The sequence below is a fragment of the Sceloporus occidentalis genome, unplaced genomic scaffold (genome assembly GCF_023333645.1).
Source record: "Sceloporus occidentalis isolate IW3139 unplaced genomic scaffold, rSceOcc1.0.p SCAF_79, whole genome shotgun sequence".
NCBI classification, from domain to species: Eukaryota; Metazoa; Chordata; class Lepidosauria; order Squamata; family Phrynosomatidae; genus Sceloporus; species Sceloporus occidentalis.
Window position 1 is genome coordinate 1,497,451 of NW_028317059.1, and position 19,886 is coordinate 1,517,336.

The window sequence follows — 19,886 nt, forward strand, 5'->3', positions numbered from 1 at the left end:
ATCACTTATTATTTAACGTTTTATATACTGCCACCATAATCCCTAGCGCTGTACCTACCTCTTCTCTAGATCCACCAGTTGGAAGACCATCCATCCATAAAATTCTGGTGGCGCCTTCAGGCAGGGAAGCCCTCCTATAATCCTTATCCTGAGAGCGGAAAAATAAAATCACATGAGAAAAACAATGAGCACAAATAAAAAGTGGGGACACGGTAAGTTGAAACAGGAAAAGGGCCTTTCCTAAATAGACGTAGAGAATCATCTAGAATGTCACCGTAGATGTAAGATGTCACGTCACCGGAAATAAGTTTCCTAGCCCGAACCATGAAAGACAGCCCAAGCCATTATTCTTTCCTCCACTAAATTTTACAAACACTATAGGGTCAGACAGGTTTTTTGTTCTCTAGGCATCTGTCGGGCTGCCAGGAAGTGAAGTGATTACATTCACAGTCCAATGACAGCAAGTTTTACACAATTTTAGCAGATGCCTGGCATTGCCCATCATTTTAGGCTTATGTGCAGCAGCTCAGCCATGGCAACCAATTTTATGAAGCTCACAACCAACAGTCCTCATTGCTTGGTGAGGCAATATGGAACCTTGTAGTAAGCACTCCAACAGAGGACACGCGATTTCTTACTTGCCACATACTTTAACAATCAGCAGCCGTGTTCTGTGAGCTTTAGAGGGCTACCAATTTCTGGCTGAGCTGCCGTTGCTAGAGATTTCCACAATATCAGCGCTTACAGTGCGGTCCTAGCAGCGAAGAACCTTAAGGAACTGACCTTTTGAAAGTCACCAAGCTCTTCAGTACATGCCATTTTAATTGCCAATATTTGCCGACGGAGACATTTTAGCAGTAAGTGAAGCCAATACAGCAAAGAGTTATACAATAATTAAAATGCATGCACACATTATTTTGGACATATATTGTATGATGTGTTTAAATATAAGACTGGAACATTTTATGTTTAGAACATGTCCAAATACCTTACTCCCAGTCTGGAGCTCTTCACGAGATCTTTTATCCATTGAGCGCTTCTCTTGGTCATACTTTACCCTCAGGTCAACATCTTTATAATCCATGTTTCTATAATCAGCGTCTTGCCTTCCTATAAATTCAATCTCATCAGGGCTATTATCTATTCGCTTGTCGTTGCTTCGTATGGCTTCATGTGAAAGGTGGGGCTCTTTGAAATCCATTACAGGTGGCTTTACAGGCGTGGAAGAGGGAGTTTGCTGCCCTTTTCCTAATTTCCCTGGCATCTGTCCTTGCTTTTGGCTTAGCTCTTGGGCTGCCAGCTGCAGAAAGTCAAAAATAAGAGAATTCTGAGTAACAAAGTCACCAGATGTCCCTGTCTTTCCATCTCTGAGGTCCTCATCTTTCTTTTGCGCATAGCCTGCTGTTGTACGGAAATCCTGGTCGCAGCTACCTCCGTTAGAACGTCGTGCAAAGTTCTCTTTGCTGCGCAAATCTTGGTCACAGGTACCCAACAAGTCAGAACAAGGTTTCTCCCTGATGGAGTCCCCTTTGTATCCTACCTCAGGGTTTGGTCGGTCTCTGAAGTCTGTATCTAAATTCCCTGGGGAGTTAGCTTGTTTACACCTACTAGTTGCTGCTCCATCAGAAGAAGCTGTTTTGGAAGATTTCTCCTGTCGAGCGGCTTCCATCTGAGAACCGTCTGCAGCAGCAGCCCACTCTTTGAAACCAGAAGAGGGACTGCCATATACTTTTTTACCACCTGGGGTCTGGCTCTTTATCTGTTTGTATGACTTTCCAGTTGAAGTAGGGGGTGGTCTGTCCATGTAATCTGTGGCTGCTGGATCCATAAATTTGAGACCTTTAGTCTCATTTTCTTTGTGAGCTTCAGCTGTCACACGATCTCTCTCTATTTTATGTTTGTTCAAGTTTTCTAAACCATCTTTCTCTCTGTAATCCGAGTCTGCACTCTCTCTCTCACGGTAATCTGCATCTACACTCTCTCTCTCACGGTAATCTGTATCCACACTCTCTTTAGCACGGTAATCGGAGTCTGTGTTTTCTCCATAATTTAACCCTGGAATGGTGTTGTCTCTATTTCCAGTTGCACTCTTTAGTTTGCCATATTCCAAAATTTTATTTTCTCTTTCCTTGCAGTCAGCTTCTCCAGTGCTGTAACCCTTTACAGACACGGCCTCATTCTTAGTTGACTCCATACCACCTTTTTTTCTGTACTCTTTAGTTTCCTGTTCTTTGTAACCTATTGTCTTGTGCTCCTTATAGGTTTCCCCTGCAGCGTCTCTCTCCCTAAGGTCCATATCTACAATCTCTTTGTTTGCGTAGTCCATTACCAAGGTACTTTCGTCTCTATGGTCCATGTAATTGGGGTTTAATTTATCATCTGTATAGGATAATGCAGTGTTGCCAGTCTTATTGTAATGGGCTAATCTTTCTTGGTAGTTTGACCTTGCTCCCTCTCTGTATCTAAGTGTAGCGGTTTCTGAAGCGTTGCACTCTCTATAATGATCAGGAATCCTTCGATCTCTATAATCCATAGCTGCAGCATCCCTCTCTCTGAGCCTTAATGCCCCAGCCTGCCTCTCTCTTAATAATAATTCTGCTACCTCCCTCTCTCTGAGTAACACCTCAGCTACCTCTCTTTCTCTGAGCAACATCTCTGCTGCCTCTCTTTCTCTAAGTTCTGGAGCTCTTCTCTCTCTGAGTTCCAGCATGGCAGTCATTCTTTTTTCATAATCTAATGCTGCAACCTCTCTACCTCTGTACTCCAAGGCCATTGCCAGCCTCTCCCTGTGTTCCAACTCAGCAGCCTCTCTCTCTCTGAGAAGTGCTAGCCTTTCTCTGTATTCTATGACTTCTCTTTCCTTGGATACAGCAGGTAGAGGAAGCCGCTCTCTGTATGCAACAGCAGGGAACTCTGCATTTCTGTAATCCACATCTGGAACGTCTCTGTTAGTTCCAGCTCCCCTCTCTCGATAGTCCATATCTGGGGCTGTATGGGATCTATAATCCTTATCAGGAGCCTCCCTCTCTCCATATCCCACAGATGTTGCTGCTGGCATCTCTCGAGCCCTGAAATTCATAGGAACCCTTTCTCTCCTAGGGAAACCCTGATTCATTTCTTCTTGATAGTAGTCCCCAGTCCTTGACTGATCATCGTGAAAGTTTCTCCCCTCTTCCCAGAATCCATCTAAGTTTCTATCCATGGACTTTTGGGCAAATGGACCAACTCCATGGCCGCCAAGGCGGGGATGAAGTCCTCTTGTTGCACCATGAAAAGGAAAAGGAGGATGTCCTCTGATTGCAGGCCCTCGAATTCTAGGGTTAAAGCCTTGAGGTAATCTTGAAGGATTAAAGGGATCTTCAGGGCGTCCCCTGGTGAAGAAACAATATGTCACACACAAAAAAATTTGACAGAGTAGATGGGATAAAACGAAAAAAGTCAGATGACCGTAAGAGAAAGGCAGTATTATAATATGTTCTTGCTACACTTAATAAAATATAGATTGTAATGGGAGAACGATGCCCATTTTCCTGAAAATCTTACCTAAAAGCGGAGTTGAGTGGTGGTCGTGGGCTTTCCCACATCTTCAGTATTTTTGGAGTGCAGATGATTAAGTAGAGGTGGGTGAAACAGCCAATGAATCTGTATGGAGGTAAAACCACAGTGCAAGATTAAAAACTAAATTTTATTATAGTAAAATAAACAGCAAAATGGAACCATACCCCAACAATCACCAAGTTATAAGTGAAAAAATGTAAATTGTACAATCTGATTGCCTTGATCAAGAAAACCTTGGCAGACTTGAGTTTTGGGAGAATCACAATGAAGATGTCGGGTACACAAGTTCCAAGACACCATCATTTAACACGGAGATATGTCCGCGACCTCAGTGCTTTGCATCACGCTACGGATTCCTGAACACGGGGGGGAAAAAAGGGACTGCACGTGTGACATGTAAACACATTACATTTATATAGCGCCTGCAGATCCTGTAGCGCTGTTAAACAATAGGAAGCTGAAAATAGCTCACACGTCACTAATGGGAAAAACATAGGGCTGTATCTTATGTTACAGAGCAGAATAAACCCAACATGAAAATACCTTTTCCAGTAGCTGATTATTTCAACACTCGCTGCTCGTGCAGTCGCTCATTAGGATCTTTATACGTTCAGAAGGCAGATAAATAACTCTAAATAAAGAATAAACAGAAATGGAGAATTACACAACGTAATATATACGTTTACTTCACAAAATACCGCCATTTTTTAAAGCCCCTTCTAACAGACTTTTATTCGAGACCGTGTGTGTAATATATATATAACGAACGCTATACATCTAAAAGAAACGACATAATCTGGACCGATAAAATACATTTTTATCAACGAAATGCTTTACGGTTTTTAACATTAACGGTCTAATAATTGTGCGCTCCAAAACTCCAGGTCAATATCCGCATTATAAGCATGTATATACGATTTTTATATACACTCCATGCATTATTTAAATCGCTATCACCGTGGTTTTTACGTCAGAAAACAAATAAAGCTCACCATCATACAGTATACCTCCCGAGTGGGCCTAATGGTTTACCCCTTCTACCGCCTCTTCCTCCGAAACGCAAGACTACTTCCGCTCCCCCTCCCCGAAAACAGCTCAGGGCGCATGGCATGACGGGAAGTGTAGTGTATTTCTCCAGAAAACAACCTTAAAAAGAAATGTATAGGACCACCAATCCCAGGGTCCTTAGCGAGCAAAACCCGCAAGAGATTATCTCCTGTAGAAGACGAGGAGTAGTTTTCCTAGAGGCTGTGGACGCTAGAAGCGATTGCTTTGCGTTGCATGCCGGGAGTTGTAGTCTTTCTACTGTCTGTAAATGCATGTACGTATATTTACAAATGTTATATAAGTATTTGGTTCTGTGTGCCGGAAATGCATCCTGGAAGCAGTGATTTATGTGGGCTGTTTTCTGTTATGGGGTTTTTTTTTATCCTATATTTTTTCTGGTGTAGATTGAATGTTAAGACGTTTCACAGTCAGGTGTCTATTACCACTGTAATAGGGAGCATGTAGTAGAGTACTATGTTATATGTCACCTACATGCAGTCATTCTCAGTGTTTGGGATTTTATTTATTAAAGGGCAGTCATGCTGATTTTTTTTTTGTGTTCCACGTAGAAATAATGCCCTTTAACTGTAATAACCGCTGCTGGGACCCATCCACACCAAAGGCATGTACGCTTCCTAGAGTACCCTGCAGGGAGAGGCTCTGCAGAGCATTTCACTTAGATCGGGAAAAAAACAACCCAACTCTGCGTGTAACCATAAAGCCAACCACATATTTTGGCCTAGGGAGGCAGCTTTCCCTGCTGCAAACCCAGCTGCAGATCTCCCTCTTGGGCATTCAGGCTCTCGGGTGCTGCCGCCAGTAGAGATTTTTTTTTTAAATTTTTTTTATTAGAGCCCGAGGTGCGTGCTCCTGGGTGCCGCAACTGTGCCAAAGGCAGCAGAAGCCAGACTACGATACCGAGTTCCCTCACGGAGAACTCGGACAAATTCCAACCCCCCCCATGGGAGGGTAGGATCTTGAGTCTCACCCCGAAGAGTGAGACTCCTTGCTGGCCTTCTTGAAGAGAGGAAGGGGCCAGAAGGCTCCCAATCCTCCTCCAGCAAAGTCCAGGCTTCACTGCCTCTAAAAAGAAAACAGTGTCCAAAAACGTGGTATCAAAAACGTGTGCCAAAACGTTGTGGGGGCCAAGCCGTGAATTTCAAAAGCCGTGAATTCAATAAAGGGGAAATTAATAGGCACTCGTGTAAAAAAACGATGTGATTATATAAATTAAAGAAAAATAATTTAAGGACAGACCATTACTGGCCTGCCGGATTCAAAAATAAATCATCTTAACCCCAAGACCTGATGGTACATTGGGGGAAAAGGTAGTGCTGGTAGGCCGCCAGTGAGAACATGCGCTCACCGTGTGCAGTGGCGTGCAATACCACACACGGTGACTCCAGCATTACTGCCAAGGCAATTCAACACCTCAGGCTCCATTGCTTTCCCAACCCTAAGGCCAGAGGACCAGTGTCACCCCACCCCCACCACAAGGGGAACTACACTTGAACTTAGCCAAAAGGCCGAGAAGCTGCCGCCAGTAGAGATGTTCCCATTTACACCATGGAGATTGATGCAGAGCCGGCACACCCTTTATAGAATGCAGTAAAAGGCTTTCTGTCCTTTAAGACGAGAGCAGGAATATGGCATATCCTAACACTCTGCGGCGAGGACAGCAGCCGGGGAGGAGGCGGTTGGCGGCATGGCCGCTGCGGAGAGTAAGGTGCCGTTCTACCTGGATAAAACATTAATTGTGCTTTGCAGCAAGCTAAAGGGGCAGCTCTGTTCAGAGAGAGCTCTAATACACATTCTTGAAAAAAAAACTTATCTGAGGTAGAAGCTGCAGCTGCCCTCCTCCTCCATAGTCCAACAATTATTATAATTATTGTTCTATATAGCTCCATCATATTCCGTAGCGCTGTACAATGGGTAGACAGGACATAACAAGCAGTATATAACATAACAATTTGACAGAAACAACAGGTGATGAGGCTCCTGCTCAAATGAGCTTACAATCTTGCCGCACATTAACATGGCCTGCAAGTCACGTATAGAAAAGTTATTCTGATGCAAAGTTTGACAAATGATCTCCATTCCATCACATCCAATGAAACTGTAGAGATAGAGATACTGCATAGGGACACTGGAATCACATTTTTACATATGGCCCCCGGTGTATTGATACTGTATAACCATAGTGAAAGCAACCATGTAAATCAGAGCATTGGATCTAAAAGTGACATGTTTTGCTTGCCCATTTGTATTTTCTTTAACTAGAACCGATACATTTGCGGAATTAAGATTTTAAGGAAATTATTTTTCTGCCTTGTTTTTGAAAATGCTGATTTCTACGAGAGTAGGTTTGGTGCTCGGTCCATTGTATGTAATGGCATTGACACATTGGTCTGTTTAAACATTTTGCATACACACGTCTGTGCCTTAAACAAACAAGTGTGTTGATTTAAGCAATGCCTTTAGTGTGAAGTGTCAAGGAACTACAATCCCCATAATGCAGCAGGGAGAAAGTGACCTTTAAATCACAGAGCAGAGAGGAGGGGTATTCTCCTGCATGCTGAAACGGGGAGTGTTCTCAAAAGTGACTCTGGGAACTGGGGCAGGGGCTATGTGGCACAATGCAAATGTACTGAGAAGAGTTAACGAGGAGGAATCATCAAGACGGTAAGGGGTTTAAAATAATCTGTGTTTGTGGAGATGACGGCATTTCCCGTGATGAGCCAAACATCACAGATTCTTTTTGGTGCTTTTTTTTTACTGTAGTAATTCTTAACAGAAATGCTTCTACTCCAAGGCTTCCATTTCCATATAATGTAAAAGAGCCTGCAGCAAATCTTGATGAAGTGACAGGTTAGCGGATAAAAGTGAGCCGCCAGGAGATATTTAAAACTATGCAGATCTTTGCTATTCAGTAACCGGATCTACTGCTTGGTTAAAGTATTATTTTAAATTGTCGTTTCCTTGATAACCAAAGGCATGTTGGACAAATCATTGTCTCTACTCCAGGGAGGAAGCATTATGTTGAAAAAGGAGGAGGGAAAGACTGCAGGCTGTCAGCATTATCCAAGTCGCCGCCCTATGTCTGCAGGGTGACCATGCCCTGAGGACTCTGTTGTCTCTAGGCAGCTTTATCCCATATGGAGCAGATGGCTTCAGATGTGCCCAAGATGGCATCGTTAGATGGGGGAGCTGCCAGCTCTTCCTTGCTGTCCATGGAAGTGAATGACACCCAACGTTCTGAGAGTCCGGCCCCTACACTGACTCAGGGAACAGAACCAGGTGAGAATGATGTCCAGCATGGTATAACTCGATAAGTGTGCTAAGAGACGCACCGTGAGCCCGGGTCTATCATTCTGTCATTTTAATTGTCACACGTGGACGTTCTGTCGCCTGTATACAGCACCTGCACTGGGGCTGCTTGTTCGCAGAAGCTGTACTGCCAGAGGCTGTCTATCCTTGATCTTCATTCGCCAAGATAGCTTACCTTTTTAATTCACTCTTTGAAATATAGAATTTGACAGCGCATAAGAACTACTCTGCGACTCTAGTCTGCCCATTTTCCCTGCTGTAAAATCATAAAATTTTACTTATTCCTCTCTTTACAGAAACGGAGTGATGAAAACCAGTGTAAAAGGGTGTCTAGGGAATAAAAATATCTATATATACCGTATTTGCTCGATTATAAGACGAGGTTTTTTCCAGAGCAAATGCTCTGAAAAATACCCCTCGTCTTATAATCGGAGTCGTCTTATAATCAGACCTCAAAGTCTGACTATGAGACGACTAAGATCCAGATCCCCCGCAGCTGCAGGGGATCTGGATCCTCCTTTCTCAACCCCCCCGCCCCACTTACCGGTACTTCAGAGTCCCCCCGGTGTGCAGCTGTCATGTAGCTGAGGCAGCGTGTAGACTCGCGCTGCAGCCGGAAGGAGGCGTGGCTAGCAGCGGGGGTTGTCTGCGTGCATCGCGCAGACATTCCCCGGCTGTTAAAAATAAGAGAAAAAGGACCTTTTTCTCTTTTATTTTTGTTTATCGTAACCGGTTTACACGAGCGCCCCCTAGTGGATCATATCTGTATTCCTCTCTTTAGTCTTGTATTCGAGCCTATCCCGTGCATGTTTAAATATAAAAAAATAATAATAATAAAATTGGCCTATTGTCCTAACATATCAGCTCTGTTGAAGTATACTTCATTCTTGCACCTTGTTGAATGTTTCTATTGAATTCCATGTCTCATCTTTCCTCCAAACAATGCATTTTTTTTAGTGACATTTATTACTTTGTTTCCCTTAAATGCCATCTATTTCCACTGCCAACCTCTTATTTATTCTCACATTATCTGTTGGTTACTTAAGGAGCCAGCCAAGATGAGTCCATGTTTGTCCACGCTCGATCTTATGAAGACCTCACAGGTAAGGAGGAAGATTCCGTGCCCAGCAGCCCTGGAGCTGAGCCCAGTAGTATGGAACAGATCAGCCAAGACTTCAACAAGCTTAGTACCCAACTGAGTGTAACGTCCCTGCAGGACGTTGAGCAGTGCCGAGAAGTAACTTCTGATTTGGGACCCAGGGACGCTTCTCGTTCCATAAGCGGAGATGAAGATGGAGATGGAGCTTTCAGAGCAGTAGATGCCTGGTACCAGCACCAGAAACACGTGTTTGTGCTGAGTGAAGCTGGAAAACCTGTGTATTCACGTTATCATTCGGAAGAGGTTCTTTCAAGCACAGCGGGTGTGATGATGGCACTTGTGTCCTTTCTAGAGACGGAGAAGAATGCTATCCGTTCCATCCATGCAGGTGATTTTAGCAACGTCTATTTTGATTTTTCTAGTGGCCTTGTAGATGCTACATGCAAATCAGTTTATTATACACAGTACAAAAAGAAAGTTATCCCCATACATTTAATAAATCTGAATGGTAAAATAACTAGCAAGATATCCACAGCCTGGGTTAAAGATTTCTGTAAATGTAGCAAGTATTTGAATTTATAAATTGCTACTCGGTGCTTGCAGACATTGGCATGCATGTTAATAGCCAATGACTTACCGATAAGATTGCAAAACTTTGCTCTCTTTTGATGAGGGGAAAAAATAGTTTGTTTGAACATTGTTACAAATGTAATGCAACAAAGAAAAACCGGGTGATTTTCAGTAGTTTACGTTATTATATTTTCTGTCCAAAATTGTCTACATATTTTGGCTTTGTAAAAGAAGTTGGTTATGCTGGTAAAGGTAACCTTAACAAATTGTACTACAAGTAGAATGTCCAGAGGAGTTAGTAAAATAGTTTATCCTTAACCAAGAAATAAAAAATAAATCGGCATAGCTGGCAGTCCAAAATCCTCATTGTAATTTAGGTTGAGATATTTTAGGTAGAGATCTTCCCCAGGCCTGAAGACTACCCATGAGTTTGTATCGTGTGCTACCATGTTATTGTTTGGTCTCTGACAAATCTTTCTATTCCCCTCGGCAGATGGCTACAAGGTAGTATTTGTGCGTCGCTCCCCTCTAGTGCTGGTCTCGGTCTCTCATACTCGTCAGTCAGAACAAGAGATTTCCCAAGAACTGCTTTATGTTTACTATCAGATACTCAGCCTGCTGACGGGAACCCAACTACACCACCTTTTCCAGCAGAGGCCCAGTTACGACCTGCGGCGCCTACTCTCTGGCTCAGAACGTATCACGGATAGCCTGTTGGACCTGATGGACACTGACCCCAGCTTTCTGCTCTCAGCTGTCCGCTGCCTGCCTCTTGCTCCCGCTATAAGAGACTCTGTTGGCTCCAGCCTCCAGCAGGCTAAGGCCAAAAGCCTTGTCTTTTCAATTCTAATGTCCAGGAACCAATTGGTCAGCCTGGTCAGGAAAAAGGACCAATATTTGCATTCTATTGATTTACATCTGCTCTTCAACCTGGTCACGTGTTCTAGTTCCTTTAGGGAGGGTGAAGCATGGACTCCTGTTTGTCTCCCTAAATTTAACCCGTCTGGCTTTTTCCATGCTCACATCTCCTACCTAAGCCAAGAGACTGAACTCTGTCTTCTGCTGATCTCCACTGATAGAGAGGATTTCTTCACAGCATCCGATTGCAAGAGGAAGATTGTGGAGCGTCTGGAGAAACGTGGAAGCTGGGGGCCACTCCAAGAAGCTTTAAAAAGCCCATTCTATGATGTCAGCCTCGTTGGTGTTCCTGAACTCAGGCATTTTCTATACAAATCCAAAAGCTCTGGTCTATTGACCAGGTAAGATAAATTGATTTGAGAAATACTAGAATCATACAGCTAAACCAATTAAGTATTAGACAGTGGTACTTTTTTAAATATGCAAAACCTTATTACACAGATTTACATTTATGTGAAAAAAAGTTCCAATTCTTATATGTAATTAACTTAAGGAATTGATATGCTAATTCTGCCGCATTTGGTCACAGATCTTAGCTTCCAGAAAGTAAAGTGGTCCCTTTATTTATAAGGGTAGTCAATTAATTTGTATATTACAGTACTGGTTAGTAGAAGGAATGTCCTGGAACTTAAAAAGTAACAATTAGAAATATTCATGTTTTAATCTTAATTTAAGAAAATTGCTCTGGGGATTTATTCTCTAAGCGCAGAGTATCACATTCTGAATTTGGCTGAAAAAATGTACAGTTATTTATTGCATTCACAACAGCTGGATGAAATTTCTTCTGAGTATAATCATTGAAAAATGGTTAAAACAGCACTTTTTAAACTTCGCATTGGACTTAGTAGGGTCAAAGCTGCCAAGTTTAACTACAGAGTTAAAGGCAGTTGCAACCAGGTTAACTTTGGCGATTAGCCACGTTGGCAGTTAACATTTCATCAGATAATTATGACATTTGAAGCAATCTGGCATACAATGTGATTTAGTGAATAAACCCCAGCTTATATTAATGTATACTACAACATATACTGAGCAGCTGATGTCCACTTAGTCCTGCGATGGAAGCTCCCTATGACACGGAAGGAGAGAAGAAGCGGCTTCTGTCTCTTTACCAGTTTCTACACAGCAAAGCGCACTGCAGCACTCATCCTCTCAGCACCATCTACCACATGGGTCCCCATGAGAACATACTTGCCTGGGTGAGCAAAGGAGTTCCACTCGAAATATAAAGCTATTGTAAAGAAGCACGAAACCAGGGTATTCTGGCATTAAAGCTAAAGATTTTCTAACATATCTCCCTCTTGCACTGCAGGTAACAGAGGCCTTTGAACTGTACGTCTGTTTCAGCCCACTTGGGACAAAGTCATCAGCAGTAAGTGGCGTCTCTCGCCTTCTGCGCTGGATCCGCAAAGAAGAAGAGAGGCTGTTTATCCTAAATTCTCCCACCTACTAAAATCTGCTACTACTTAAAAGTAATGTTGATGTAAACCATTAGCACCAACAATATATTTAAAAATGTTCCCGCACAAATATTCCATCTCATAGAAATCTGTCTCCAAGGAGCTGGAAAAGAGATGAGTTTGAGTGAGAATCTAATTTATGTCTCAGTTTTGCCACGGGTCTAATCTTTTGTGAAGATAAACAGCCTCTTATGCAATTATACTGCTTGGAAAACAAAGTTCACACTATAGCTAGTATTATTATTTAATACTTTTAGCTTCAGTTATAGTGACTTAGTTCAGACCAAAAACTTGTTTTGAACAAGAAATCTGTATCTCAAACCTCCCTTGATGTGCAATAAAGATTTTATTTTATATTATGTGTTAAATGAAATATTGAACCAATATCATTTCCTTTGTAGTTTGCATGTTCTGAGGTACATGCACTTGGAATGGAGGAAACCAATGTGAAGCTAAAACTTTTAATAAATACACATTTTTAAATACTGTGGGTGTTGGAGCTCTTCAGTTTTTTTTCTTGAAGCCCAAGGTCCAATGCTTCAATGTGTAGAAGGTGCGGAACATGATCCAAAGTGCTCAAGACCCCAAAATTGAATGAGGAGGCACTTCCCTCCCATACATAAGCCTGAAGGAGTGTCCTATCTTCTTGATCCTTCTCAAAGTTCAGTGAATTGAATTGAACCATGAAGTCTTTAAGGAGAGACGGGTGCCGATAGGCATCACTGTCTCTCCCATCAAAACAAGCCATATTGCTCCAGCTCCACTGCGGCATTTCCAGTGCGACAAATCCGTGAAGCCAAAAAAGCTGACGGAGTATTACTATCGTGTGTCACCTGAAATAGTACAAAAATCCACACAACACTACAAAATCAATCGAGCATATGTGCACAAAAGGAATGGTGTGAAATCATGAGGGCAAGTGGGAAAAATAAGTGTCCATAGTAGGCCCCAGCCTTTCAGCCGGTATTATAAAAATCTTGCCACCTAATGGCCAGGAAAAAGTGAAGGAGAAAAAAACTTGATTTGTTTAGCTCACTCTGTTACTTTCCTGGAGAAGATATGGAGAATAAGGCCCAACACATCTCCTGTTGAACCGAATATATGTTCTGTAAGAGTAAACAGCAGAGGCAAAAAAACAAATGACGTGACACTCAGCTAACATACAAATTAAAGTCATACCTGTGACTTCCCCCAGAGTAGGCTACCTGGAGAGCTCCTTCTTCTGGAAGTGGCTTTGTGGGGGTGGTGTGGGGCTAGGCATCCATGGAGGCAGGGGAGGGTGGCACATTTTTGGCCTGGGGCAGGCAAAGCCAGGTGGCCCCATCTACTCTTTGTACCACATACTCGTACACATCTTATGTATACATTTACACCTGCACACTCATACTTACATACACAAAGATTTACACATACACACTCATACTACCATACACACATTTACACATACATACCTTTGCTAACACATACACTTACACATATACACTCATGCTAATACACACAAACTCATGCTAACATACACATACTTACACATACACAGTCATGCTCACACTCCCTCTAACGCACACCTACACACTCTTGCAAACACATGTACATTCAGTGTAACATACATGTATGCATACATACATACATACTTATTCCCTATCGAACTCCCTTGTCATCTCTCTCTCTCATTCTCTCCCTCCCTCACTCTCTTAGCTTAGGCTTCTTTCTCACACAGTGTGGGTGAGCAGCCATGTTTTCACCTCCGGGCCACTTCTTCCATGGGGCCAAACATGGGCGAAGGCTAGCCAAATACACACTAGGGGTTTGTCTAACCCCTGACAAGTCGATGAGAAGTAGGAGGAGACGTGGCAGATAGTGGGCATAGCCAAGCACCTCTAGCCTGGCCAGGGAAAGAGGGCAGCAGCGCCAGAGACTTCCCAGGTTCAGCATACTACTGAACATTAAAGTCTGTGGTCTGGCTGGGAAAAACAGCTGTAGGGCGATAATAGATTTATGGCATGGAAAAAACAGGAATAAGGGCACCCATGCAAACAGGTACATGTCTCCACTCTTCTCCTACATGCAATAAGTCATACTTTGCCCTACTTTACTCTACCGGGATTAAAAAAAGGTGGAAGTTCCCCTTAAGGACAGTCATGTTCGAAGGTCCATTTGTGGTGAGGAGTTACAGATATCATTAAACTTCCTGTATTTCCACAAGTATTTGGCACTGGGAATGAGCAATGAATGTAATGGTGCATCTCCTGACACTGAAAGGGGGCTAAAAATAACCTGTAATGTTGTGCTCCCTGGAAACAGTAGGTAGGTAAATGACCAGTTTAGAAAGAGTTAAGTCGATCCATTTATTTGAGTGCACAGAGGAAAAAAATTCACTATTCCCTGCGAAGCCGATGAATTCAATTGTGATCTTAAACCCAAATTGCTTGAGGATAGAACACTTGGCTCTGTTAAAGTCGGGCGACTAGATTTCCTGCCCTGAATGATGCATTATTTAAAGGGACACTTGATTTTATATAGATTTTTTACTACATAGAAACATGCATTTGTTTTTTTATAGTTCTGTCTCATTTCCTCTTACTCTGCATTCCTTTCCTGAAGCAGGCAGCATATCTAAGGATTGTTCCTCTGCTTGCGCAGTAGTGTTTCTGCTAAGCGTGGTCTCGCTGAAATAATGGGAAGCTAGAAACATAAAATTTGACAGGAGATAAGAACCATTCGGCCATCCAGTCTGCTCATTGTCCCTGCTGTAAAGGCTCAGACCTTAATCAGTACTTGGTATTATCTCTGATGGGAGTCAATTCCATTTATCTCTCAGTTTAACTCACCTACTCAACATGCACAGCACTAAGGTTTTGGAGGTTTTTTAATTCTTAGGTACAACCAAATTTATGAGACAGCTATTTAACATTTTATTTAATGGTTAACTCTTTCTTCTTGACAATTTTTTTTACACCATTCTCAGGGTTCCATGATAAACGGGTAAGTTATCCGAGTCACACAGTATGGAGTTGACTCCTTTATATACTTATTGGAATCAATAGTTTTCTCATTAGTGTATCACAATCCACCCTATTTATTAACTTGCAGCATAGCAGGTGACTCTCATCAGTCTGTAACTGCTGCTACTGACAAGATAAAATGGCGTCCGCACAATTATATATGTAATGCTTGTCCCCTCCCCTTGTAAATGCTGATTGGCCAGAGTGAAAAAAGTAAGGAAAACCCACAGGTTTCACAGCCATAACAATCAGTGTGGCCACTCCCCATGTTTTTGGCTCCTTCCTCCCCATGTTTTTGGCTCCTTCATTGATATGTAGCCTCCTAGACACAGCTCCTTAAAGTTTACCTCATAAACTAGCGTCAAAACGGCTTCTAATGGCGGCGGTCGCACACGATGAATCGTGAATTTTGCAGTTTGTTTTTGTCACTTTCGTTGAACACCCTCATCGTTGATTCGTACAAATGCACGAAACTGGCAATTTTTGTTATTTTGTTGCTTACTGGTTCTTTATCAGGGCCAGTGGTTCTTTGCGACCAAAATCAACTGTTTTGTTTCCACTGATGTTTCATTTCCTTGGAGCTTGGAATGCTTGCTGGGTATGAGTGTATCTACAGCCATAAGTCCCAATAATGTGTATATAAACAAAAGGAAAAGGATACTATTCAATAGTATCAGAAGGGTATCAGTAACGCCATGTTCCCCTGGGCACTGGGTTAAACTCCTCGCCCTCTTGGAATGTTTGGAGAGAATGTGGTTCAGCTGTTTTTAGGATTTGTTTTTTGAATATCAAATGTGAACCTAGTATGAGGAACTCATTATACCTCGTGGGCACTCGCCTAATCCACATGCTCCCTAATTTGCTTGTGCCGGTTTTAAGACTGAGTAAATTGTTAGCTGAAGGAAAGTATTTGTTACGTTCTTAATGAGCCATATAAGATAATATAAAACATAAAATAGTGGTGATAATAATAATACATGCAGTGTTCTGAATTGGAGAGGAGATAAATGACAAAGATATAATTAACAAAATATATATATATTTTCCAGCCATTTAGCTGGCCCTTATGTTAAGGTATATGGCAGGGTGATGTGGTTTGACCATAGATGGCGCTGCCATTTAAAAAAACATAAAAGGTCAGCTACACAGCTTTATATATCATTGTTTATAAAAGGCAGACATTGCCCTTTTTGGCAAGGTTTAGTGAAGCAAAGTACGTTCGCTTCACTCATACCTGTCTCACTGCTGGCTATTAGCATCCGTACAGGAATGGAAGTGCGTGTTTATAGAAAATTGAAAATATTTGGTTTACAAGTAAAGGAGTGTTTTTGGTTTTTTTTTATAACTTCTTTATTACAAGGAGAAGACAAAGCATACAATATAACAAAACAATGGTACACAGAGACATGGTGACAGATGAGATGCATGCAGGTACAAGTAATGCACAATTCCAAAAACACATACAGTGCAGGTTAGAAAAACCCTTCCTCAAGCACAGAACACCTAGCCACAACACAAAAATTTCGAGATCCGTAACTAGATCAAAACCCCGGTATGGGGCGAACACCTTTGAGGACCTGAAGACAATACCACTCCGTGGTATTGAACGTTTGAAACAGGGACAACCTGGTGGCGTTGTCTAAAGTTGCGATATACGGGGACCAGCGACCGAAAAGATATTTAACTTTGCTTTCCTTATGAAGGACAGCCTCAAGCCAGTCCATATGGAACAAAAATTGCAGTCGCGACAGAACCAGAGGAAGCAACGGAGGTTGAGGAGCAATCCATTGGGACAGTATCGCCCGTTTTGTCACCGCGGAAAGTATAAGCAAGAGAAATTTAGCCCTCGCTACAGGTGGGGGAGTGTGGTCAGGGAATATACCAAAAATAGCCCATTCAGCAGAGATGGTAAAGCGAATGCCCAGAGTGTCGTTGATATATGTTTGTAGGGCATCCCAAAATAGGGCAATAGAACTGCAAGACCACAAGCCATGCGTAAGATCGGCCTCAGGCAATTGACATTTTAGACAGCGGGAGTGATCCGCTAAGCCCGTTAAAAACCGAAGTTTAGGGGTGACATACGCTCTATGCACAATCTTGAGGAACATTTCACTATAATCCCTAGAAACCAGGACCCTAGAATTGAACACATAAGCCCGGAGAATCTGGCTCGGAGGCAGGTTCGGAAAGTCAGCCCTCCAAGAGGGAAGACCTGCGCCGTGAGACTCCCAATTGAGGACAGGCCGGAGTAGACTATAGATGGTAGATGTCTTGAGCAGCATGGCAGGGGACAATACCGTTACCTGGTCCAAGGGACTGCTAGAATTAGCCCCAGAGAGACGAGGGAGCAGGGAATTAATATAATGACGAAGTTGAAAGTAGTGAATAGGGTGAACACGAACAGTAGGGAATTTAGATTGGAGCTGTAAAAAGGACAACAGTTTACCCCCACGAGGATCCAGAAAATCGCCAATGGTGCGACCCCCCACCCGGGCCAGGCGCCGAAAGACAATATCCTCCCTCCCATGCTGGAATTGCGGGTTACGAATCAAAGGCAGGAACTTAGAATAGTGGACCTCCAGGCCCAAGCGCCGCCTAACACGCCCCCAAGCCTTAACAGTATGATACAGCAACGGGTTGGATACGACCCCCGCGGGCAGGTCAACTGTAGATAGACGCAGGAGAGAGGCCAAAGAAATGGTAGGAGACAAGCCTTGCTCCAATGACACGTTGGTAAATTTAGACCCTCCACGCAACCAATCAGCCGCAAAACGATAATTAGAAGCCAAATTATAGTCTAACAGATTAGGTAAATTCCCCCCCCCCATTGCGAGCAGGCTGTTGGAGTTTAAACAGGGAAATCCTAGCCTTTTTATTGCACCACAGGAATTTACGCAGCAGTGCATTATGATGTTGGATATCTTTCTTCCTTAAGGTAAGAGGTAACATATGGAGCGGATATAAAAGTTTGGGGAAAAAGGCCATTTTGTACAAGTGGCAGCGTCCCAAGAAGGAGAGGTTAAATTTGGACCACGTTTTGAAAGAATCCTTAAAGGAGTGTTTTTAATTGGTAAAGATGAGTCAAGTGGCAAAACAACTTGTATACTCAGACCATTATAAGGATTTAGCTGTAGGCTATGCAGGCCCAGTGCCTGTTGGGCTACTGAGCCCAGGACTATTTCTCAATTTCAGAGAGTACATAACCACTTTACATAAGAGGAAGATTAGGCTGCTGTGTTACGGCTCGCACACCTCTCCTCTTGGCCCGCTGGGCCTGGTGAGGCGTTGGCTGAGTATTTTATTTTTCTGCTCTTAGGCACCTTTCTGAACACCAATAGATATATTTGTTAAGTCTTCTGAAATGTAAAGAGTTGGTTGACAGATGATCTTCAAGCAGTTGCTTGAAAAAACATTTCTTAATGGTGTGTCTTGGTTGGGCTTTACAAAGGCTTTTGTGATTTGTGGCCTCAAATCTTCTAACTGGTTAATAAAGAGTTACAAAGGATTTTGAGAATCATTTCTGCAAGTTTATAGCAGGCCTACTGAAAGCTATTTATGTTATGGAGTGGAGTGTGGACCCCAGTCCTTGCAGCTGGAGTTAATGAAGGGAGCGCGATCCATGGTCTTGGATTATTTTCCTGTTATTATCCAGGAGGCAGGTGTCCATGAAGTAACTCAGCACCCTGCAGTGGAAAGATGAGGGAGTCCTCTCTGACTCATGGGCAGCCTGTATCCATTTGGCTGAGAGTGTTTAGTGTGTTTTGAGTATGAATGTGGGCAGTCAGTTTTTTTTGTGGGGGGGGGGGTTGAGTTTGTATCAAAGGGTCTGAGAGTGATCAGTATGGTTAAGAACAGTCAGTGTTTGAGTTTGTGCCATTTTGTGGTGGGTAGTCAACATGTTGGAGTTCTTGCTGGAGACTTCACCGTGATGCAGACATCAGACAGGCACCGTGGCAGGATAGGGACAGAGATTTCAAACAGGATTTCCATGGTTTGAAAATTCTGTAGACAAGAGGCTGTGGTCATACTGGCCGGGCCCGCTCCCTGTTACCAGATAGCCCTAAAGGAGGGCGCAAGAAGACATAATCGAGCAAGCAGGGTCAGTACGAGAAGACCACAAACACAGAGTAAATGCAGCACTGCATACACTACAACGAAAAGGCACGGCAGGTATTTAAGGACACGGCTACACCCAGGTAATCAGGTTCAGCTGTCATAGTACTTAGGCCCAGGTTCTACACTCAGAAGGCTGGCCTCTAGAGGTTGCGAGGGATATAACACCTGATTTGTGCTGAGTCCCAGTACAAAGGGTAAAATAATGAGGCTGACAGAAATGGAATGTAAATGCGCATCAGGAAAAATAAGGAGATTAGATCATCCGAATGTGCCTTAGGTGCCATTAAATTCTATCTTTCCGTGGCGGGTGCACAGCTAATCTTAACAGGGCTGAACCATACCTGGCCTTTGTTGGCGTTCTGCCTCGACAACCGCACCCCGCCCTCCAGCGAAGATGTTTTTTTTTTTGTTTTTGTTTTTGTTTTTATTTATTTTTTTTGAAGCGCAGCTTAACAGGACCCCTGGCTTCCCACCTCAGCAGGTGAGCACCTTTTGGGAGCCATGCTTACGCATTAAAAAAAACAATGTTTCTGTTACACTTTCACTTTTAAATATTGTTACTTTTAGGACTGTGGAACAAGGTTCCACCACCAAACATTATAAGCTTGCAAGAAAGGGTGGGCTGCAGGATTTGTGTGGGTTGGGGAATTGTCCTAGCAAATTCAGGATTCTTGGCAGCTATCAAAATGTGTTTTTGCAGGGCGGTTAGGGAGTCTACTAGAAACACATTCATTATGAAGGACAACCCTGCCACAGTTTGAACCATGCATTAAGAGAAGCTGATTAGGG

The 19,886-nt window shown here is 42.9% G+C and overlaps 1 protein-coding gene across 1 annotated transcript; it reads left to right on the forward strand.

Moving 5' to 3' along the window:
* Positions 1-7,760: 7,760 nt before the first annotated feature.
* Positions 7,761-11,972, forward strand: LOC149285379 (vacuolar fusion protein MON1 homolog A-like). Its single transcript, XM_089495335.1, has 5 exons — positions 7,761-7,902; positions 8,979-9,419; positions 10,095-10,860; positions 11,571-11,718; positions 11,832-11,972. The coding sequence occupies exons 1-5, from the start codon at positions 7,761-7,763 to the stop codon at positions 11,970-11,972; spliced, it is 1,638 nt and encodes a 545-aa protein (XP_089351461.1).
* Positions 11,973-19,886: the final 7,914 nt, after the last annotated feature.

What these genes read in the sequence shown, in the direction of transcription:
- LOC149285379 (XM_089495335.1), top strand. Translation starts at nt 7,761, where the DNA reads ATGGAGCAGATGGCTTCAGATGTGCCCAAGATGGCATCGTTAGATGGG. An exon ending in GACTCAGGGAACAGAACCAG is followed by an intron (nt 7,903 to 8,978) that starts GTGAGAATGATG and finishes TGGTTACTTAAG; the next exon opens with GAGCCAGCCAAGATGAGTCC. An exon ending in ATGAGAACATACTTGCCTGG is followed by an intron (nt 11,719 to 11,831) that starts GTGAGCAAAGGA and finishes CTTGCACTGCAG; the next exon opens with GTAACAGAGGCCTTTGAACT.